General features: G+C 44.6%; 1 protein-coding gene across 1 annotated transcript in view; it reads left to right on the top strand.

The window, feature by feature from the left end:
* LOC139562749 (carbohydrate sulfotransferase 8-like) overlaps nt 1-25,470 on the top strand; it is a 220,406-nt gene that overhangs the window by 42,619 nt on the left and 152,317 nt on the right. The window contains exon 2 of the mRNA XM_071380734.1: nt 14,697-14,902. Within this exon, the coding sequence (XP_071236835.1) occupies nt 14,728-14,902 (175 nt within the window). The 5' untranslated portion in view covers nt 14,697-14,727. The remainder of the gene's footprint in view (nt 1-14,696; nt 14,903-25,470) is intronic.

Consider the following 25,470-nt stretch of genomic DNA (forward strand, 5'->3'; position numbering starts at 1 on the left):
GAATTTACTGTGTTAAATGAGGCCTCATCTCCTGGTTACACTAGTGACCATATCCCCCGCGCATCCCCAAAGGCGGAGGTGTCTTTTGAGAAATCGTCTTTTGAGAAATCTATGCAGCCTACTCAATCACTTTTTATAGCTACTGTTTACAGGGCTCCTGGGCCATATACAGCGTTCCTGACTGAGTTCCCATCGGACCTTGTAGTCATAGCAGATAATATTCACATTTCTGGTGACTTTAATATTCACATGGAAAAGTCCACAGACCCACTCCAAAAGGCTTTCGGAGCCATCATCGACTCAGTGGGTTTTGTCCAACATGTCTCCGGACCTACTCACTACCACAGTCAGACTCTGGAACTAGTTTTGTCCCATGGAATAAATGTTGTGGATCTTAATATATTTTTCCTCAAAATCCTGAACTATCGGACCATCATTTTATTACGTTTGCAATCGCAACAAATAAATCTGCTCAGACCCCAACCAAGGAGCATCAAAAGTCGTGCTATAAATCCTCAGACAACCCAAAGATTCCTTGATGCCCTTCCAGACTCCCTCTGCCTACCCACGGATGTCAGAGGACAAAAATCAGTTAAGCCAGTGATTAGTTCATTGACTATAACTGCCTTGGAAGTGAGGGATCTAACATTAAGTAGCCCTATTTTGAGATGTGAGGTATCACGATCTCTTTCAATAATGGCAGGAATGGAGGAGGTCTTTATTCTAGTGAGATTGCTAAGGCGAACACCGCCATGTTTAGTTTTGCCCAACCTAGCTCGAGGCACAGACACGGTCTCAATGGGGATAGCTGAGCTGACTACACTGACTGTGCTAGTGGCAGACTCCACTAAGCTGACAGGCTGGCTAACCCTATTTCATTGTGGAGCTAGGGGAGTTAGAGCCCTGTCTATGTTCGTAGATAAGATGAGAGCACCCCTCCAGCTAGGATGGAGTCCGTCACTCCTCAACAGGCCAGGCTTGGCCCTGTTTGTGGGTGAGTCCCAGAAAGAGGGCCAATTATCTACAAATTCTATCTTTTGGGAGGGGCAGAAAACAGTTTTCAACCAGGGATTGAGTTGTGAGACTCTGCTGTAGAGCTCATCACTCCCCCTAACTGGGAGGGGGCCAGAGACAATTACTCGATGCCGACACATCTTTCCAGCTGATTTACACGCTGAAGCTATGTTGCGCTTGGTGACCTCTGACGGTTTCATAAAGACTGTTGACATCTAGTGGAAGCCATAGGAACTGCTATATGGGAGGAATTCCTTTGAATATCCCATAAACAAGCATTTGAATGGGTGGTGACCTCAACAACAAAAACATTTCTGGATGGATTCTCCTCAGGTTTTTGTCTGCCATATCAGTTCTATTATACTCACAGACATTATTGTAACAGTTGTAGAAACCTCAGAGTGTTTTCCATCCAATGCTACCAATTATATGCATATCCTAGCTTCTGGGCCTGAGTAACAGGCAGTTTACTTTGGGCACGTCAGTCATCCGAACTTCCGAATACTGCCCCCTAGCCTTAAGAAGTTAATTAATGGGTCCGTGGTAACATTAAGTATTAGAAATATACAATATCTTCTTGTTAAAGAGCACTTGTAAGTTACACTCTATGCATTCAGGTGTTGGAGAGGACTTGACGAGATGTGTCTCCCAGTGGGCATTGGCGTTTGCGTGACTAGTTGTGTGCACTCAGAATTATATTGACTCACCCTGTTAACATACACCTTTCAAATTGTGCAGAGTGTCCAGCAAGAAGCCACACATCGAACTAATAACATGTCTGCCTCTCTGCACCCAATCTTTCTCTGCCAATTGGAGGCTGGAAAATAAAAGCATTCTAGTGTTTTACTTTCAAAGTGTTGCTTTTGACTTGTTGACTACTATTCTATCTCTGTACCAAGCAAGCTGAAATATAAAAGTACAGATAAATAACCTGACTTGAGATGTAGCACTGAAACTGGAATAGACTAGTCTTTTCCTGTGTCCTTCTCCAACTGTCCAACTGTATCAACACAACATGTAATTCTCCTCTTCATATTTCATATAATTGCATCGAAATTTGCTAAATCCACCCACATGGATTTCAACTTGTGGAGGCATCTTTTTGCCAGCATGGTTGGCAGCATGTGTATGGCAGACTATTTTTTGTTGCCTGAGTGCATACCAGTAGCTTCACGTTTCTTTTGTTTTTTATTTGTTTTGTTTTTGGTGAGTTTCGATTTATAAAAATTATGTGGAACTCTACTCACGCTGCGCCTTGGTCTCCTCTTTACGACGAACGTGACAGACAGATCTGTACTGTGTTTAGTTACTTTGGGTATATTGGAGCTACGCTGTAATGTGTCTCCAGTATGTAGTGCCGTGAAAAAGTTTTTTCCCCCTTTCAGATTTTTGCGTATTTTTGATACTGAATGTTATCAGATCTTCAACCAAAACCTAATATTAGATAAAGGGAACCTGAGTGAATAAATAACAACAACAAAAAAGTACACTTATTTGATTTATTTAATTAACAAAGTTATGCAACACCCAATACCCCTATGTGAAAAGTAATTGCCCCCTGGTTTTCCACCTTTAGCTGTGATGATTGCAACCAAATGCTTCCTGTAGTTGTTGATCAGTCTCTCATATCGCAGTGGAGGAATTTTGGCCCACTCTGTATATTACACTCATATTACGCTGATGTAATTCATCCAAACCGACAAACCAACAAAATTTGATGCAACATCAAACAAAGTGCTAGTATCTCTCAGGACTTCCTGTTTTTGGCCTTGCTTATTAATGAGGTTTAGATATAGCCCCTTCACAGCTAATGAAAGACACATATTTTGTGTAATACAGTGGGGAGAACAAGTATTTGATACACTGACGATTTTGCCGATTTTCCTACTTACAAAGCATGTAGAGGTCTGTAATTTTTATCATAGGTACACTTCAACTGTGAGAGACGGAATCTAAAACAAAAATCCAGAAAATCACATTGTATGATTTTTAAGTAATTCATTTGCATTTTATTGCATGACATAAGTATTTGATCACCTACCAACCAGTAAGAATTCTGGCTCTCACAGATCTGTTAGTTTTTCTTTAAGAAGCCCTCCTGTTCTCCACTCATTACCTGTATTAACTGCACCTGTTTGAACTCGTTACCTGTATAAAAGACACCTGTCCACAGACTCAATCAAACAGACTCCAACCTCTCCACAATGGCCAAGACCAGAGAGCTGTGTAAGGACATCAGGGATAAAATTGTAGACCTGCACAAGGCTGGGATGGGCTACAGGACAATAGGCAAGCAGCTTGGTGAGAAGGCAACAACTGTTGGCGCAATTATTAGAAAATAGAAGAAAATAGAAGAAGTTCAAGATGATGGTCAATCACCCTCGGTCTGGGGCTCCATGCAAGATCTCACCTCATGGGGCATCAATGATCATGAGGAAGGTGAGGGATCAGCCCAGAACTACACGGCAGGACCTGGTCAATGACCTGAAGAGAGCTGGGACCACAGTCTCAAAGAAAACCATTAGTAACACACTACGCCGTCATGGATTAAAATCCTGCAGCGCACACAAGGTCCCCCTGCTCAAGCAGGCGCATGTCCAGGCCCGTCTGAAGTTTGCCAATGACCATCTGGATGATCCAGAGGAGGAATGGGAGAAGGTCATGTGGTCTGATGATTCAAAAATAGAGCTTTTTGGTCTAAACTCCACTCGCCGTGTTTGGAGGAAGAAGAAGGATGAGTACAACCCCAAGAACACCATCCCAACCGTGAAGCATGGAGGTGGAAACATCATTCTTTGGGGATGCTTTTCTGCAAAGGGGACAGGACGACTGCACCGTATTAAGGGGAGGATGGATGGGGCCATGTATTGCGAGATCTTAGCCAACAACCTCCTTCCCTCAGTAAGAGCATTGATGATGGGTCGTGGCTGGGTCTTCCAGCATGACAACGACCCGAAACACACAGCCAGGGCAACTAAGGAGTGGCTCCGTAAGAAGTATCTCAAGGTCCTGGAGTGGCCTAGCCAGTCTCCAGACCTGAACCCAATAGAAAATCTTTGGAGGGAGCTGAAAGTCCGTATTGCCCAGCGACAGCCCCGAAACCTGAAGGATCTGGAGAAGGTCTGTATGGAGGAGTGGGCCAAAATCCCTGCTGCAGTGTGTGCAAACCTGGTCAAGAACTACAGGAAACGTATGATCTCTGTAATTGCAAACAAAGGATTCTGTACCAAATATTAAGTTCTGCTTTTCTGATGTATCAAATACTTATGTCATGCAATAAAATGCTAATTAATTACTTAAAAATCATACAATGTGATTTTCGGGATTTTTGTTTTAGATTCCGTCTCTCACAGTTGAAGTGTACCTATGATAAAAATTACAGACCTCTACATGCTTTGTAAGTAGGAAAATCTGCAAAATCGGCAGTGTATCAAATACTTGTTCTCCCCACTGTATATGCATGCACAGCTTCCAAGGTCTTAGTCAGACTTTAGTGCAATATGAGTTTCTACGATCTATTCTGATGTGGCTTCATATTATAGCATTATGTATACACTTTAATATGGGTTGCTGATTGAATACAACTGTGAAGGAAAAGCAGTGTTTAATTTAATTAAACTGTAATTAGCATTATTGTGTTTGGCGCTGCAATTATTTGACTGAATGTGAAGAGTGTAATTCAGTAAAGGACAGTACAAAAGAGCACAGCTTAGGGGACTCCTCTGCATTAGGTTTCAGGTAGGTGATAGAGTTATACCTCTCTTTTTCTCTTTCTTTCTCTCTCTCTTTCTTCTCTCTCTCTCTCTCTCTCTCTCTCTCTCTTCCTCTTTCTTTCTTTCTTTCTTTCTTTCTTTCTTTCTCTCTCTCTTTCTCTCTCTCTCTTACTTTCTCTCTCTCTATGAACCTAACCTTTTGTATTTGAATTAGTATCTTGAGTGAGCAGAGACAATACGGACAATATGGCTAAAGCAGCTTCTGTTATGTTGTTAATGAGTTATTCTATGTTATGTCAGACCTAATTTGTTAGAGTGGAAAGAAACAATCCTTAGACCCGCATCTCAAATCTGAGTAATAGAACAGTGGTAGGCCTATCCATCTCATGCATTCTAAAAGCACAGACAGTGAATGAATGGATTTGATCCTATTGATACCTTCATAAAGATTTGCCAGAGCCTAATACTTAAACAACATTTTAGACACTTCCATGTTGCCCTTGGATCTCCATTCAACTTCCTGGTTTAGGTTTAACTAACTTTATTTTTCAAGGATTTAAAATGGTTCCTGCCTTGTCTGTCTGTAAACCATTAAGCATTGATTAAAGGGGAGGGACGGGAGGTCAGTACAGACTCATCTCTATTGATCAGTATGTGTGTTTACCCATGCAGGAAAACAGACTTTGTGGGAGTATACATTGGACCCAGGAAGACCAGGAACAACGGTTTCAGGGACAGTTGAAGTTTGAATGTCAAATTAACTCATTGTCAATGTGTATGGTATGATGCAATTTAATACTAGTCTCTTTAACTCGTCATCTACAGTGTAGATTCTACACACGGACAGTTATCATGACTGAAAGACAACTGTTTGCTAAAGAACAGATGGCTATTATAGTTTAAAAATATATATACAACTCCCGTACGGGCTCGGGAGAGATGAAGGTCGAGAGCCATGCGTCCTCCGAAACATAACCCAACCAAGCTGCTGCTTTTTAACACAGCGCGCATCCAACCCGGAAGCCAGCCGCACCAATGTGTCGGAGGAAACACCTTACACCTAGCGACCTGGTCAGCATGCACTGCGCCCAGTCCGCCACAGGAATCGTTAGTGAGCGATGAGACAAGGATATCCCTATCGGCCAAATCCTCCCTAACGTTGCTAGGCCAATTGTGCGTCGCCCCATGGACCTCCCGGTCACGGCCGGCTGCGACAGAGCCTGGGCTCGAACACAGAGTCTCTGATGGCACAGCTAGCACTGCGATGCAGTGCCTTAGACCACTGCGCCACCCGGGAGGCCCTGGCTATTATAGTTTTAAGGACCAACACTGGACAATTACTTGGTAACCACCTCCCTCAGTGACATCACGCTCAACACATCAACAGGTACATTACATCACTGTTCAAAAGTTTGGGGTCATTTAGAAATGTCCTTGTTTTTGAAAGAAAAGCATATTTTTTGTCCATTAAAATAACATAAAATTGATCAGAAATACAGTGTAGATGTTGTTAATGTTGTAAATGACTATTGTAGCTGGAAACGGCAGATTTTTTATGAAATATCTACATAGGCGTACAGAGGCCCGTTATCAGCAACCATCACTCCTGTGTTCCAATGGCACGTTGTGTTAGCTAATCCATGTTTATAATTTTAAAAGGCTAATTGATCATTAGAAAACCCTTTTGCAATTATGTTAGCACAGCTGAAAATGGTTGTCCTGATTAAAGAAGCAATAAATCTGTCTTTCTTTAGACTAGTTGAGTATCTGGAGCATCAGCGTTTGAGGATTCGATTACAGGCTCAAAATGTCCAGAAACAAAGTACTTTCTACTGAAACTCGTCAGTCTATTCTTGTTCTGAGAAATGATGACTATTCCATTCGGGAAATTGCCAAGAAACTGAAGATCTCGTACAACGCTGTTGTAACGGTTCTCCTCTTCCTCTTCATCCGAAGAGGAGGAGCATGGATTGAACCAAGACGCAGCGTGATACTTTGACATGATATTTATTTAGACACGACAAAACAACGAAGACAAAAAACGAACTATACTTGAATAAACTAACAAAATAACAAAACGAATGTAGACAGACCTGGACGTAAGAACTTACATGTAACACGAAGAACGCACGAACAGGGAAATGACTACATAAAAACCGAACGAACAAAATGAACAAACAAACCGAAACAGTCCCGTATGGTGCAACATAGACAGACACTAACACAGGAGACAACCACCCACAAACAAACACTGTGACACCACCTACCTTAATATGATTCTCAATCAGAGGAGATGAAAACCACCTGCCTCTAATTGAGAACCATATTAGGTACCCATTAACCAACATAGAAACAGAAAACATAGACTGCCCACCCAAACTCACGTCCTGACCAGCTAACACATACACAAACTAACAGAAAACAGGTCAGGAACGTGACATAACCCCCCCCTCAAGGTGCGTACTCCGAACGCACCACCAAAAGTCTAGGGGAGGGTCTGGGTGGGCATCTGACCACGGTGGTGGCTCAGGCTCTGGGCGAGGTCCCCACCCCACCATAGTCAATCCCAGTTTACGTCTCCCCCTTAGAATGACCACCCTCTTATTTCCCCCACCTAATTTAAGGGGCAACACCAAGATAAAGGACAGCTCCGGGACAAGGTAGCTCAGGACAGAGGGATAGCTCAGGATAGAGAGGTAGCTCAGGATAGAGCGGTAGCTCAGGATAGAGGGGCAACTCCGGACTGAAGGGCAGCTCCGGACAGAGAGACAGCTCTGGACTGAGAGGCAGTTCTGGATAAATAGCAGCTTCGGGCTGAGGGGCAGCTCATGGCTGACTGACGGCTCTGTACGCTCATGGCAGGTTGACGGCTCTGGACGCTCATGGCAGGCTGACGGCTCTGGACGCTCATGGCAGGCTGACGGCTCTGGACGCTCATGGCTGGCTGACGGCTCTGGACGCTCATGGCTGGCTGACGGCTCTGGACGCTCATGGCTGGCTGACGGCTCTGGACGCTCATGGCTGGCTGACGGCTCTGGACGCTCATGGCTCACTGGCGGCTCTGGCAGATCCTGTCTGGTTGGCGGCTCTGGCAGATCCTGTCTGGTTGGCGGCTCTGGCAGATCCTGTCTGGTTGGCGGCTCTGGCAGATCCTGTCTGGTTGGCGGCTCTGGCAGATCCTGTCTGGTTGGCGGCTCTGGCAGATCCTGACTGACGAATGGCTCTAGCGGCTCCTGACTGACGAACGGCTCTGACGGCTCGGGACAGACGGGCGGCTCTAATGGCTCGGGACAGACGGATGGCTCAGACGGCACTGGGCAGACGGATGGCTCAGACGGCGCTGGGGAGACGGATGGCTCAGACGGCGCTGGGGAGACGGATGGCTCAGACGGCGCTGGGGAGACGGATGGCTCAGATGGCGCTGGGGAGACGGATGGCTCAGATGGCGCTGGGGAGACGGATGGCTCAGGCCGGATGAGGCGCACTGTAGGCCTGGTGCGTGGTGCCGGAACTGGAGGCACCGGGCTAAGGACACGCACCTTCAGGCTAGTGCGGGGAGCAGGGACAGGGCACACTGGACTCTCAAAGCGTACTATTTGCCTGGTGCGTGGTACCGGCACTGGTGGCACCGGGCTGAGGGCACGCACATCAGGACGAGTACGGGGAGAAGGAACAGTGTGTACAGGGCTCTGGAGACGCACAGGTGGCTTAGTGCGTGGTGCCGGAACTGGAGGCACTTGGCTGGAGACACGCACCATAGGAAGAGTGCGTGGAGGAGGAACAGGGCTCTGGAAACGCACTGGAAGCCTGGTGCGTGGTGTAGGCACTGTTGGTACTAGGCTGGGGCGGGGAGGTGGCGCCGGAAATACCGGACCGTGCAGGCGTACTGGCTCCCTTGAGCACTGAGCCTGCCCAACCTTACCTGGTTGAATGCTCCCCGTCGCCCGACCAGTGCGGGGAGGTGGAATAACCCGCACCGGGCTATGTAGGCGAACCGGGGACACCATGCGTAAGGCTGGTGCCATGTAAGCCGGCCCAAGGAGACGCACTGGTGGCCAGATATGTAGAGCCGGCTTCATGGCACTTGGCTCAATGCTCAATCTAGCCCTACCAGTGCGGGGAGGTGGAATAACCCGCACCGGGCTATGCACACGTACAGGAGACACCGTGCGCTCTACTGCGTAACACGGTGTCTGCCCGTACTCCCGCTCTCCACGGTTAGCCTGAGAAGTGGGCGCAGGTCTCCTACCTGCCCTTGGCCCACTACCTCTTAGCCCCCCCCCAATAAATTTTTGGGGTTTCTTCACAGGCTTCCTTGCTAGCCGCGTACCTTCATAAATCCGGTTTATGGCTTGATTCTCCGGCTTCCAGCCTTGCTTCCGTGCTGCCTCCTCATATCGCCGCCTCTCTGCTTTAGCTGCCTCCAGCTCAGCTTTGGGACGGCGATATTCTCCCGGCTGTGCCCATGGACCTTTTCCATCCAGCTCGTCCTCCCAAGTCCAGTATTCCTGTGTATTCCACTGCTCGAACAAACGCTGCTTGGTTCTGGATGGGTGGGTGGTTCTGTAACGGTTCTCCTCTTCCTCTTCATCCGAAGAGGAGGAGCATGGATTGAACCAAGACGCAGCGTGATACTTTGACATGATATTTATTTAGACTTGACAAAACAACGAAGACAAAAAACGAACTATACTTGAATAAACTAACAAAATAACAAAACGAATGTAGACAGACCTGGACGTAAGAACTTACATGTAACACGAAGAACGCACTAACAGGGAAATGACTACATAAAAACCGAACGAACAAAATGAACAAACAAACCGAAACAGTCCCGTATGGTGCAACATAGACAGACACTAACACAGGAGACAACCACCCACAAACAAACACTGTGACACCACCTACCTTAATATGATTCTCAATCAGAGGAGATGAAAACCACTTGCCTCTAATTGAGAACCATATTAGGTACCCATTAACCAACATAGAAACAGAAAACATAGACTGCCCACCCAAACTCACATCCTGACCAGCTAACACATACACAAACTAACAGAAAACAGGTCAGGAACGTGACAGCTGTGTACTACTCCCTTCACAGAAAAGCAGAAACTGACTCTACAATAGTCATTTACAACATTAACAATGTCTATACTGTATTTCTGATCAATTTGATGTTATTTTAATAGACAAAAAAATTTGCTTTTCTTTCAAGAACAAGGACATTTCTAAGTGACCGCAAACTTTTGAACGGTAGTGTATGTACTATCGTGAAACAAAAAAAGGAGATGTGAAAAGACTTTATGATGGTGAGCATTAAGATTTGCACCACCAGTAAAGACATTCTCCTATCTATATGGCTACATTATGCAACACATATCACAACATGAAATATCTCTTACCCTCGTACAAACAAACCAGACACCCAGCTCTGCTTTCCTTCTTTCATTTTATTCTTCTCACAAATATGAAAATGAGATGTTTATGTACCGTAGCTGAGAATGAGTCATAAGAAGTTCTCAACACACAAAGAGACCGTTGTGTGCTGTGATTATGCTATTACCTGGGAGGTTTGGAAGACTTCCTGTGTAGGTAATAGGATGCATCCCAATGGTATCCTATTCCCTTTATAGTTCACTACTTTTAGATTTCTTTCTGGATCAAAATGGGACTTAGGTGGTAGGGGCGTGGTGGGGGCGTGGCCATGGGGGTGGTCAATGGTGCGGTCGCCGACCCAACATTTTAGAGGCCCTCCTCTTGGTCTCAGTGACAACATGTAGTTGTTCTAAAGCTAATTTCCTGCAATTCTACACATCTTGCCATGGTTTATGCTATCTGAGTGACTCAACATTATAACAAAATCAATGGGGGCCCCATGCCATGACAAAACTACTCCTGAATGCATAATTAGTAGATTTTTTGATTCTCCCTGACTGTCTAGCCTTTATATTGGTGATTGTTAGTTCTTATTTAAAACAATATAGGTCCATTATCTTTTCTACATACTTTATATCTGGTTTTAGTCCTTTTAAGTTTACACTGAAAACGTTTAATTATCCCGATTTTCATTTAAAATAATAATAATAATAATAGTTTTTACAAAATCTAAATTCTGTGGCCTCCATAGACTTGGGTGACTGATACACCCTGTTCACTACTGTGGTACTATTCAGTGTTTTATACTGTACTTATTTACTTGTATTCAGACTTTTTTTCAAACAGTATCTGAAAAAACACTAGGGCAACCCGCCCAAAACTATTGTATGCAGAAAGAACCCTGCTTTTGACCAGGGACCACAGGGCTAGGGTTAAAAGTAGTGCACTATATAGGGGATAGAATGCCATTTGGGACACACACATACTGTACTGAGAAACTGTTTCCTCAACAAACTTCCCTCCATTTCCTCTTCACTATTCTTCACTGCATTCCCATAATAATTCTATGAATGTCTTTCATTGGAGACTTTCACAATACCAGCTGCAACTCCTTTGCCCTCTCTAGCCTCATGCTGTGGTACTCTTTAATGAGCTCCCAGTAGCTGGTCTGCTGGGTTTCAGGCTGCTATAGCTGGAATATTACTCAAACGTGCTCATTAAATATAATTGTGCATTTTGCACAATATCGATACTGTATGTAAACCCAGTTTTTACCATTGTCTTAACGAGATATTGTGTGTGTGTCATTTTTGCATTTTGCATGTAGCCCACTGTAGATGTTCTGCAGGTTGAGGTCAGGAAGTCAAATGGGCAAGTCATTATTATGAAGCCGACTATGAAGCTCTCTGGTCCGAACTTGTAATTCTATGTAACATCATTGACAATAGTCCAGTGATTGGACACAATAACACTATGGCTTTAGGAATTAAGGATGTTTAAAAAGCATTCACAAAGTCCAAAGCTTCATATAGCAGTGTAGCTAGGACATTGGCACTCTCAGCCATGCTGTCTAATATTCTGTCTTTTTACACCTGAACATGGGAACACTACTGCAGGGGCTGTCTGTATATTAATAGTCTACCTGTGACTTCATCTGTAGCATTTGCTGTTATGCACCATAGAGAGAATAGCTACTCTAAAGGTGTTTGGGTGTTATGTGTGAGGGTGTTTGAGCATGTCTGTTTGCGTCTGAGCCGTCATCAGCCCTTTGTCTGAGTGTGTCTGGGTGTACGTGTCCCCTGCAGAGCCAGCCACTGGCAGCCAGGTCACCGTCACAGGGAGCAGGGGAATGTGTGAGGTGGCTGGGGGCCGCTGCCGGCTGAGGTGTGGGGCTGACTGTATGCTAGATGGGGGAAGTGTGGGATGTTACGTATGTCAGCGACATGAACAGAAAGAGAGCGAGACATTGCCACTATCAAAACTGTAGCCAATTGGATAACCGGAACAAAGGAGTGCAGAAACAGACCTATACTTCAGCTGTGCTTGATTGAACTTGCCGAGCACAATGGAAACAACATAATAGTCCCAAAAGTGCAAATCTTTCCCACCTGGCAGCCTCAGGCAGCCTCAGTCAGTTGCTCAGATTATTTGAAAGAAACAAATACCATCTGAACCCTGGTCTTTTCTACATAACAGAATAGCAGTCAGTTTGGTGGCTCATCTCATTTACTGATGGGTAATCTCCATCACAGCAGCAGAACGGATTACTCCTGACCACAGATCAGCCAGCTGCCATAAATAAGCTAATAATTAGCTCTGCGGTGAACATGATTTTGCCTCCCATTTTACCCCTGTCAAACCCTGGGCTCAGGTAGTAATTGAATAGTGAATGGAATAGGGCCACCAACTGAATCTTTCTTTGTCCCTTTGTTATGGTGATAATCATTTCATTCTGACCATAAATCGTTTCTGGGCCACCTGTTTCATTATTGCCAAGGGAAGTTAGATATGCAGTAAGTTATACAGAACAGAACAGAATACACATTTGTCATTGCAAGCTGTGCTACATTCAGTCCACATACAGTTTTTGTGTGTTTTTCCTGTAATCATACTTTAAAAGACCACAGTGCATACTAAATACTAATAGCTATATCCCATAAATGGGAATTGGGAATATGGTAGAAAAATGAAACATTATTATCAGAATACATTTTACAAACATCCTTGTGTGTTTGGTTAATGAATTCAGCAGATGGATACATACACTTCCCTGCGTTTGATCCAGTTGATCAGAGGGCGTGTGTTCCCAGCAAAACAATAGATGCATATAAGAATGAGATATGCCTGGCTGATTGTACTGGCTGATTTATCCATGACTGAAGGCCAGCTAAAGTGGTCTGATATCTGATTGTACTGGCTGATTTATCCATGACTGAAGGCCAGCCAAAGTGGTTTGATATCTGATTGTACTGGCTGATTTATCCATGACTGAAGGCCAGCCAAAGTGGTCTGATATCTGATTGTACTGGCTGATTTATCCATGACTGAAGGCCAGCCAAAGTGGTTTGATATCTGATTGTACTGGCTGATTTATCCATGACTGAAGGCCAGCCAAAGTGGTTTGATATCTGATTGTACTGGCTGATTTATCCATGACTGAAGGCCAGCCAAAGTGGTTTGATATCTGATTGTATTGGCTGATTTATCCATGACTGAAGGCCAGCCAAAGTGGTTTGATATCTGATTGTACTGGCTGATTTATCCATGACTGAAGGCCAGCTAAAGTGGTTTGATATCTGATTGTACTGGCTGATTTATCCATGACTGAAGGCCAGCTAAAGTGGTTTGATATCTGATTGTACTGGCTGATTTATCCATGACTGAAGGCCAGCTAAAGTGGTTTGATATCTGATTGTATTGGCTGATTTATCCATGACTGAAGGCCAGCCAAAGTGGTTTGATATCTGATTGTACTGGCTGATTTATCCATGACTGAAGGCCAGCTAAAGTGGTTTGATATCTGATTGTACTGGCTGATTTATCCATGACTGAAGGCCAGCTAAAGTGGTTTGATATCTGATTGTACTGGCTGATTTATCCATGACTGAAGGCCAGCTAAAGTGGTTTGATATCTGATTGTACTGGCTGATTTATCCATGACTGAAGGCCAGCCAAAGTGGTTTGATATCTGATTGACTGCTATTGGTCTCCAAGGTTATGACATCAATTAACTCATACGGGCTGATGAATTGTTTCTTATTTTCAATTATATGTGTTCATTATTTATATTTTTCTAGTCTCATTCTGTATATTTATAGACGCCGATGATGACCCCCTATTCACCAGTATCTAGTTAACTTGTTACCTGTTACACCTGTTACGCACAGGTGTCGTCTTCTTAAGTGCGTGTCTCTACTTAATTTGTTTGTACAGCACTGATGAAGGCATAGCAACTGAAACGTATGCTCATTTTTATGTTTAGCACTTTGCACTTTCACCTTTTTGGATTATTTCGAGCACTGATTACATAAAGTATATATTTGCATCCCGCCTCCTTGGTTTTTTCCTTTTTATGGTTTGAGTGCGAGATTCCATTGAACTATTTAGATGCTTTTTCTCTCGTGCACCGGCCACCATTCATTATAGCCTGAGCACGGACCCTCATTCTGGCTCACAGATTCATAAAAAACATGGCTTCTTAATTTCATGTCAAGTTGTCCACAGTTTAACACATTTAGGACGTATGTTGTTTGATGTCATTTACAAACAGACTTCAAAGAGCCTATGTTTATCATTAATACTACACAGTATGTCTTTTAAGTAGTTCCTGTTTATAAAATGTAACATCTCTGGTCATTCACATACACTATGTTTATTCATCTTGGGTGGTAAGCATTTGGCAGGTCAAAGAGAATTTGTTTCTATAGTTGTCACTCAGTAAGGTGAACACAAACTGTTGAAGAACCATGATTAGCCTACCTATATTAATGTCATTATAACCTATTTAATCCTATGTCATGCTATGTCCTATATTGTGCTCCTATGTCCTGTCCTATCTGGGCTGACTCTGTCCCTGTTCTCTCTCCCCAGGCAGCAGTCTGAGCTGAGGCAGGATAGCAGGATGCTGTGGGTGGAGTGTAGGATAGTGGACGCCCTGCGTGGGAGAAGACGGATGAGGGCCACGGCCGTCAAGCTGCCCTGCTCCTTCTGGTTCCTCCTGCTGTTCGGGGCCGGAGGCCTCGTCCTCTTCATACACCTCCAGGACCTCTCAGAGATGGTCCAGCAACAGGCTCCAGGTCAGTGGGAGATTCTACCCTATTCTACAGTCAGTTTCTACTGACCTGAAGCTGGAATGGGTTGATACTATCATCAGTACTGTATGTTGTCAAAGAAGAGTGACACACATACAAATAAACCCATATACATCTGTTCACATGCATGTACACATGTACTATACATACTGTTATTGTCAACCTGCTCCTCTATTGGATTAAAGTTTCATAAGAACCGTACCAAGTTTGCATACTGAAAAGGTGAAGCAACTGGTTATGAGTTATCATGAGACAATGCCAGGATGTCAACCGTAAATGAGGGCAATGTCCTTGGTGGTGCACTGTGAGGGCACCAGTGGTGAACACCTGCTACAGCACCACAGGACTGAGTCACACACTGAGAGATAGAGAGATATGGAGGGAGATGGGGAGAGAGCTGGGAGAGCGAGAGGGCTAGGATGTAGATAAGAGGGAGGGAGAGGGAGAGAGGGAGGGAGAGAGAGAGAGAGACTACACAAAGAGAGATGGAGAGATGGGGGAGGCTCTATGCACCGCTGTGTGTGGGTCTATCATGTGTCACCCGTGCTGTGTGTCATCATCAGTAACAGACAGGATGAGTACTGTGTCAGCCTCTCTATCAATAAGAGGTACTTACGGAGAGTGAGAACTCTCCTGGCTCTAATATTCCACTGTTAGATGCTCGTGCGGGTAATATCACACACACACACACACACACACACACACACACACACACACACACACACACACACACACACACACACACACACACACACACACACACACACACACACACACACACACACACACACACACACACACACACACACACACACACACACACACACACACACACACACACACACACACACACACACACACACAGCCGAGTGTTGAGTGTGTCTAACCTGGAAACTGCAGTGCTAGTGGGCCACACACATTGTAGAAATGGCAAGGTGTTTTGGCTTGTCTATTCAGAAGGAGCACCATGCCAAGTTCAATGTGTGTGGCATGGCCTTTTTTAATTGAGGATTTGTGTCTATGTGGGGTGGTCCTTTGTAGCTCAGTTGGTAGAGCATGGCGCTTGTAACCTAGAGTAGTGGGTTCAATTCCCAGGTCCACCCATACATTACATTTATGCACGCATGACTGTAATTTGCTTTGGATAAAAGTGTCTGCTAAATGGCATATATTATATTATTATGATAAGTACTTAATGAATTTGAAATAATTAAACTGCTAACATACTATACTGTAATTGTACTGTACGAGTATCCATTTTCACAGCAAAAGCAAGCATGCAAGCACTATCCAGGCACTGATTTAGTTAGAAACAAACAATGCAAATTTCACAAATGATGTATGACACATGAAGTGTTACAATGAACATTCAGTGACTTCAGTATAGCTTACACTGCTGGAAAGATAATGCTGAACGGTATCTATGCCTTAAGCTATGATGCCTCACTTCGCCAGAAGCTCATCTCTAATAGTGTTGAGTTTTAATACATTGGATGTCAGCTTCTATCTATCTTCCTCTCTCCACTGCTCATCGTCTTTGTCTGGCTGTGGAGTGTAGTCATAGTCAGTGGAGTGCTTTGGTCCCCCATAGTTAAGATAACACTCACAATAGCCGAACAGGAACCAGCAGTTTAACAGGCTGGGCAACAGTCTCTCCTGATCACCACAATAACTGTTTAAGGGACAATCGAGGGGAAACCCACTAGCTACCATTCTCCTGGGGAAAAGACATGGCTCAAAGTCCTAGCAGCTAGCTGAGATACATTGCTAACACACATTTTGGCCAGTGAGCGTTTTTCCAGCACTTAAAGCCTTGCTGTCACAGTGTGGGCCAACGGCTGAGAGGAAGGTCTAGATGTATGGTGATGTTCCAGTAAAGGCATGTGTCTTCACTCAAACACCAATAACACATTATTGCCATCTCATTGGAACAAACCCTATGGCAAAGCAAAGTCTAATTGCACTCTTACCATGCAAAGAAAATCCTACCCAACGTCCTTGACATCTTTAATGATCCATGGCTTGGCATCCACAGTGAGGAGTCGTGGTTGAAAAGCCATCTGCTTGGGGTGAAGACGATAGTGTCACTGTCTCTTTTATATGCAGCATGTCGCCAGGCAGTCAAAGAACACTTCACACATCACTGATGTGATGACATGGAGAACGAAAAATATGTACTAAGGTACGAGAGCCTGTGTGTGTGTGTGTGTGTGTGTGTGTTTTTCCTTAGATGTAGCCTAGTCTCGTTGGTGAAATATAAAACCTTTCTCTATATCAGTGGTATTCAAAGTTGGGGTCGGGGAACGGTAGTTGGGTCGCCCAAGATTTATACTGTATATATAGAGTATATTTAGTACTTAGTATTTGTTAGGATCCCACAGGGCTACTCTTCCTGTGGTCCAAACAGGAAACAACATCACAAATTAAATACATAATATACATACATATACACAGCACTACATTTACATTACAATTTAGCCATTCAGCAGAAGCTCCCATCCAGAGCGACGTACAGCTAGTGCATTCATCTTAAGATAGCCAGGCGAGACAACCACATATTACAGTCGTACCCCAACCACGTATCACATACATAATACAATGCAAAATACAATACAAATTTCATAAAAATGTCTGTGTGTTTCTTCATGGCTGGTGTTCTTTTATCTGTTTTTTGAATCTGGTTTAGTCATGGCTCTAACAGACGCCTCACAAGTCTTCAACTGGCAGCTTCATTAAATAGTACCCGCAAAACACCAGTCTCAACGTCAACAGTGAAGAGGCGAGTCCGGGATACTGGCCTTCTAGGCAGAGTTGCAAAGAAAAAGCCATATCTCAGACTGGCCAATAAAAATAAAAGATTAAGATGGGCAAAAGAACACAGACACTGGACAGAGATATGGCTTTTTCTTTGCAACTCTGCCTAGAAGGCCATCATCCCGGAGTCGCCTCTTCACTGTTGACGTTGAGACTGGTGTTTTGCGGGTACTATTTTATGACCATTTTGAGCCTGTAATTGAACCCACAAATGCTGATGCTCCAGATACTCAACTAGTCTAAAGAAGGCCAGTTGTATTGCTTCTTTAATCAGAACACAGTTTTCAGCTGTGCTAACATAATTGCAAAAGGGTTTTCTAATGATCAATTAGCCTTTTAAAATTATAAACTTTGATTAGCTAACACAACGTGCCATTGGAACACAGGAGTGATGGTTGCTGATAATGGGCCTCTGTACACCTATGTAGATATTCCATAAAAAATCAGCCGTTTCCAGCAAAAAATAGTCATTTACAACATTAACAATGTCTACACTGTATTTCTGATCAATTTGATGTTATTTTAATGGACAAAACATTTGCTTTTCTTTCAAAAACAAGGACATTTCTAAGTGACACCAAACTTTTGAACAGTAGTGTAGATTGTATTTTTGGGGGGAACAAAAAAATAAGAGTACAGATGGAACAATATACAAGTTTTTTTGAGAATGACAATTTGAAAATGTATGTTTTCTTTTCATTTTGGTAAGAGATGAAAATGTAATGAATTTAAGGTTATTTGTTGATGTAAATCACATTTTACAGATTTTAAGGTAGTTTCATTAAATATGTGGTGGGTTGGGGTCACAATAAATTCTTGCAACAAAAATGGGGTGCCCAGAAATTATTTTAGAGAAAATGGGGTCCCCCCTGAAAAAGTTTGAATACCACTGCTCTATGATCTACAGTGGCTTACGAAAGTATTCACCCCGTTGGCATTTTTCCTATTTTGTTGACTTACAACCTGGAATTAAAATAGATTTTTGGGGGGTTTGTATCATTTGATTTACACAACATGCCTACCACTTTGAAGATGCAACATATTTTTTTGTGTGAAACAAACAGGGAAAAAAACAGAAAACTTGAGGGTGCATTCAACCCTCCAACGTCAATATTTTGTAGAGCCACCTTTTGCGGAAATTACAGCTACAAGTCTCTTGGGGTATGTCTCTATAAGCTTGGCACATCTAGCCACTGGGATTTTTGCACATTCTTCAAGTCAAAACAGCTCCAGCTCCAAGTTGGATGGGTTCCGCTGGTGTACAGCAATCTTTAAGTCATACTACAGATTCTCAAGTGAATTGAGGTATGGGATTTGACTAGGCCATTCCAAGACATTTAAATGTTTCCCCTTAAACCACTTGAGTGTTGCTTTAGCAGTATGCTTAGGGTCATTGTCCTGCTGGAAGGTGAACCTCCATCCCAGTATCAAATCTCTGGGAGACTGAAACAGGTTTCCCTCAAGAATTTGAAAAAATGAAAAACATCCCCACAGCATGATGCTGCCACCAGCATGCTTCACTGTGGGGATGGTATTCTCGGGGTGATGAGAGGTGTTGGGTTTGCAACATACATATTGTTTTCCTTGATGGCCAAAAGCTACATTTTAGTCTCATCTGACCAGAGTACCTTCTTCCATATGTTTGGGAGTGTTTAGGGGCTTCATAGCAAAGGGGGTGAATACATATGTACGCACCACTTTTCAGTTTTTTATTTTTTATAATAAGTAATTTTTTTCATTTCACTTCACCTATTTGGACTATTTTGTGCATGTCCATTACATGAAATCCAAATAAAAATCAATTTAAATTACAGGTTGTAATGCAACAAAATAGGAAAAACGCCAAGGGGAATGAATATTTTGCAAGGCACTGTACCGGTGGACTGACTATGGATGTATGTACAACTATCCTCTCATCTGGTCCACAACAACCCTCCCTCCATCCCCCCATCCCTCCCTCCATCTCTCCATCAATCCCTCTTCACATGGGGACCGCAAGGAACAGTGCATATTGTTTCAAGCTGGAAGTTAGAATTTGATCTCTCCCCACCAGAGGTCCAGTAATCCTTTAAGCCGTTATGTTTGCATAGTCTAATTTAGCCGTCTCTTAATGTAATTAAATTGTGCTGATGACCTAGCGTGGAGGGAGGGGCTGAGCAAAAATATTTCCATGCAAATCCACTCCAATTGATGTTTGTGGAAAAAATGTATATTATATGACCTTATTATTTCCTCTCCATCCTTTGCCTGTCCACCTCACAAAGCTCCCTTAACAACAACTACTTGTGTAGACCTGGCACCATCCTCTCTCACTCCACTCCACTCCATCCCACCCAGTTCAGTGCATTTGAAATTAATTATTGGCAAAGCTACGTCACTCAGTCATTTTACACAACATTAAGTGCCATGGTACCCTGACCTTTGACATAGTAGGGAAACCCTGTCTCTGGGGATTTGAGAAAAACAGAACTTCATTGAAACAGTGCAACCATACAGTACAATAAGAGTTTTCTGCTGGCCGGTTTTGTCCCTGGATCACATGACGATCTGGATGGTTATCTGGAGAGTGTCATGGCAACCTGTGCTCAGGCCAAGCCGTAGACGTTACAGATCTCCATTCTCCTCTGTACACCTCAGCCACTGAGGAAGGATAGCCTGTTATGGTCTGGCAGAACACGCTGAAACCTGAACCATCCAAGTGGCCTTGATAGCTGAAACTCTGAAACCCTGGATACAGTAGCCTACCTTTGCGTAGGTAGGCATTCAGTAGGTAGGTATTTAGTAGGTAGGTATTCGTCTAGGTACTCAATAGGTACTGTAGGTATTCATTGTCCACATTGCCAACTCAGTTTGCTAACCTACTAGGGTATCACAATTTCTCCGTGGCAACACCAAGGTCATGTGGTGTTCTATTAACATCAATCCCCTGTGGTCATGTTCTGGGCTCTCTGGTCTGGACATAATCTGTTTTCCAAAGCCATCTGATCCCACAACCAATGGCTGCCAATATGTTTCCAAATAGATTTTGTCCTCCACTTTCTTCCATTACAGTGAATGGCTGATGTCCAGAAAATTACAATGTTATCCCTAAAGCAATTAAAGCTATACTATTACTCTACCAAAAGACTAAAAGCCATTTACTGTACTTTATTATGCAAGAGAGGCATATTATTATTTGGCTTTTGTCAGTTGTGTTTTTACTGCACAGACTTTAGAGAATGCTCTCTGTGTGTTGGAAAATATAGTCAGTGTGAGACACAGCCACAAATCATATTAGTGCAGCACTGAGTCTTGGGCGAGCGTTACATCTCCCCTGAACCATTCCTCAGTCCTGGACATAAAACACTTCAAAACAGCTGATCTGGTGCTATCCAGTAAGCCATGAAATACAAAATGCAGCCCAGATCAGAAAGCATCCATATAAGACAGAGGAAGCTACATTGACCAGTGGAGAGGGAAACAAAAAAAAGCAGATGCTCTGATCTTTCCCTTTCAACTGTAGTGCAAAGGTGAAGATGCATCTTTTGAGCCTCCCACTAGTACAGACATGGGCAACTGGCGGAATGCCAGTTTTGAAGGCCCTCAGATCAATAATACAAATATATATTATATTTTTTGGGGGAACGCAGTCAGGGTCTCAACTTACAGTTGCGAGTTAGAATAGTAGAATACTCAAGGTGCAATTTCAAAATATGGTTGTACATAAGATTTTTTTTGTTTTGTTATGTCAGTCACTGACAGTCACTTAATTAGCCCACGTCAGCAAAAATTTTGTAGATTGTTAGCTGACAGATGAGAGCAGCGATGAGCTGTGCTAGTGGGGGGTGTCCGCCTGGCCTTTCTCCAAGTGCACGCTGGGCTGTGTTCAAAAACTCCAAAAGGATTGAAAACAGGATGTGGGTTGAGCACCAGGTAGATCCAACAGAGAAGTGACTTTTTGAAAAGTCTTTGAAGGCCGCTATTGGAGCCTGTGCCGCTCAACATACCCAATCTGCCAAATGCTGTGTCACTCTAACCCCAGAGCTAAGGGTGGGCCGTACTGTACACTGTCCTGCTGCAGCACAGAGAAAACTCCTTCAGTGACCAAAGCCTCAAACACACAGATTTGAGCAGAAATCTCACGGAGGCAATTGTTCTAGAACTCTTTTCAGAGCATCCTGGTGCATTTACTGTTTACAAACTTGTCATTGCAGTTGTGGAGGCCTTGGACAGAAGTCAATATCATATAATTCAGAGTTTGTACTCGCTTAAAATATAGTCTCTCACAATTGATCTACCTTCATCCACTGCAGTGCAAATTCAATGCAGAGCTTTTTGGGAGGGAGAGAAGGAGATATTTGGCATCTCCACTGCAGCACAAAAATAATAATGAGATCATGTTTTTGGGGTAATTAGAATTAACAGGTGAGCTGGCTGAGCCACAGACGACAGACCGACAGACAGACATACAGAGTCTAGACGCCGCAGTCGCTGATTAAAGACGGCACTCTGCCACTCATTCAATATGACAAGGCCCTGGCCATCAGTGTCCCTAGTCATTCCCTTATCTGTCTGACACCAATCCTCCATTTCCTCTCCTCTGCTCTCCGTCTCGGGAAAGAGACAGTCTCTCTCCTCTCGTCATGGGAGCACCAAATAATCAGGATGGGATTGGTTATCAAAGGCCTGGTAATGAGAAGCAACATGAATATACATGTCTAATATCGAGCCAAAACAGCCATCCATTCCCAGCACTCCCTCTCCCTAGCCAACTGAAGAACATCCCTTTTACCCCACCACCAAACCAACAGCAGAATAAAAGAACAATTTCAAAAAGAATACTTATTTTTTTCAGTACAATTTCCCTTATGTTTTGTTGGTTTTTTTGCATGAGAGTTTGATTAAAAAGTAATCAAAGGCAGAACAGCAGGTAAAGTAGGACTGGGAAGCAGTAGGTTCTGACAGCCACAAGGAAGGCACCACACAGAGCAGATTTAATAAGTACTGGAAGGGAGGGCCTGAGTTGCGTAGCAACCCTGATTTTTCCTCAGACGGGACTGTCTTCTTCTTATGAGGCTGTTGTTCTCCTCAAAGTTTAATTGCTGTCAGAAAGCTTGTCTTTACCGTAACACGCACTTCAGAAAGCTCACAGTGAGAACACTTGTCTTTACCACTGCAAAGTCTCCAGAGTTCCTCCTAGTCAAAAGCGTGTGAGAGGAGCTCTCTGCAGCTAGCATCTCCCAGCAGGTTGGAGACAGGCTGTGAAAACCAGTCACAGACAGACAGACACATAAAGCGAGCGAGAGAAGGAGAGAGAGGGAGGAGAGGAGAGGAATAGACCTTATAATAGACACTGCTTTCACCAAGGAGACATCATGGGAAAGCAAAGTAGAGCTGTATATGGAAAACATGAATAATGCCAGTGTTCAAGGTCTCTACACCATTGCCTAGAATATCATATTTTCTATCATATTTTCTCTGCTGAACAGGGGAAATCATGAACTAAATAACATGTTGTTAGTGAGGACCATAAAAAAGTAGCTGCTAAATGTGACCCTTTTGCAAACAAAAGCTTTTATTGTGTAAATGTTTCCACACTGATACTAACCTACTGTTTTTAAAATGAAGAAGATCTTGTTCGATATTATCAAAACCTGCATGAGGAGCATTAAAATGACCTTGAAGCCTAGTTTCCATATTTATTTTATTTATTTATTATTTTATTTCACCTTCATTTAACCAGGTAGGCTAGTTGAGAACAAGTTCTCATTTACAACTGCGACCTGGCCAAGATAAAGCAAAGCAGTCACGCCCTGACCTGTCACTGTCACGCCCTGACCTGAGATATCTCTGGTTTCTTTATATTTTTGTTAGGTCAGGGTGTGACTAGGGTGGGTCGTTAGTTTTTGTATTGTCTAGGGTTTTTTGTATGTCTAGGGTTTTTGTAGGTCTAGGTGATTTGTATGTCTATGGTGGCCTGATATGGTTCCCAATCAGAGACAGCTGTTTATCGCTGTCTCTGATTGGGGATCATATTTAGGGAGCCATTTTCCCTTTGGTGTTTGTGGGTTCTTGTTCTATGTTTAGTTGCCTGTCTGCACTACTCATATTAGCTTCACGGTTCGTTTTGTTATTTTGTTCGATTGTTCAGTGTTCATTCTTAAATAAAGAAGAATGTACGCATACCACGCTGCACCTTGGTCTCCTCCTTACAATGGCCGTGACAGAAGAACCCACCACGAAAGGACCAAGCAGCGTGTTCAGGAGGAATGGACATGGGAAGAGATTCTTGATGGAGCAGGACCCTGGACGTAGGCGGGGGAGTATCGCCTTCCGAAGGAAGAAATAGAGGCAGCGAAAGCGGAACGGCGATATTACGAGGAGAAATACAAACGAGGCAAGCACGAGAGGCAGCCCAATAAAAAAAAATTGGAGCAGTCGGCGGAGCCAAGGAGCGAACCAGAGCCAGTCAGGGAGTCGGATGAGGAGTTTGACGCAAGATTCCGGAGAGAGGTGCTAGCATTGAGAGCGCTGCAGAGCGGGCGTGCTGGGGAGCGTGTGACTGGTCAGACACCGTGTTACGCAGTGATGCGCACGGTGTCTCCAGTTCGCATTCATAGCCCGGTACGCTCTATTCCAGCTCTTCGCACTTGCCGGGCTCAAGTGAGCATCCAGCCAGGACGCAGTGTGCCAGCTATACGCTCCAGATCTCCAGTGCGCCTCCACAGTCCAGTACGTCCTGTGCCTCCTCTCCGCACTCGCCCTGAGATGCGTGTCCTCAGCCTGGTACCACCAGTTCCGGCACCACGCATCAGGCTTCCAGTGCGCTTCCACAGTCCAGTACGGCCTGTGCCTCCTCTCCGCACTCGCCCTGAGATGCGTGTCCTCAGCCTGGTACCACCAGTTCTGGCACCACGCATCAGGATTCCAGTGCGCTTCCACAGTCCAGAGTTTCCGGCAACAGTTCCCAGTCCAGAGCTTCCGGCGACAGTTCCCAGTCCAGAGCTTCCGGCGACAGTACCCAGTCCAGAGCTTCCGGCGACAGTACCCAGTCCAGAGCTTCCGGCGACAGTACCCAGTCCGTAGCTTCCGGCGACAGTACCCAGTCCGGAGCTTCCGGCGACAGTACCCAGTCCGGAGCTTCCGGCGACAGTACCCAGTCCGGAGCTTCCGGCGACGTTTCACAGTCCGGAGCCTCCAACGACGGTCCCCAGTCCGGAGCCTCCAACGACGGTCCACAGTCCGGAGCCTCCAACGACGGTCCACAGTCCGGAGCCTCCAACGACGGTCCACAGTCCGGAGCCTCCAACGACGATCCACAGTCCGGAGCCTCCAACGACGGTCCCCAGTCCGGAGCCTCCAGCGGCGGTCTCCAGTCCGGAGCCTCCAACGACGGTCCACAGTCCGGAGCCTCCAGCGGCGATCCCCAGTCCGGAGCCTCCAAATACGGTCCACAGTCCGGAGCCTCCAACGACGGTCCACAGTCCGGAGCCTCCAGCGGCGATCCCCAGTCCGGAGCCTCCAAATACGGTCCACAGTCCGGAGCCTCCAGCGGCGGTCCACAGACCGAAGCCTCCAGCGGCGATCTCCAGTCCGGAGCCTCCAACGACGGTCCCAGTCCGGGGCCTCCAGCGACGGTCCCCAGTCCGGGGTCTCCAGAGACGGTCCCCGGTCCGGGGTCTCCAGCGACGGTCCCCAGTCCGGGGTCTCCGGACCAGTGAGATATACCTACTGGAGCGCCTGCTATGTGTGGGTGCTGC

Source organism: Salvelinus alpinus, chromosome 33 (assembly GCF_045679555.1).
Source record: "Salvelinus alpinus chromosome 33, SLU_Salpinus.1, whole genome shotgun sequence".
Lineage (NCBI taxonomy): Eukaryota > Metazoa > Chordata > Actinopteri > Salmoniformes > Salmonidae > Salvelinus > Salvelinus alpinus.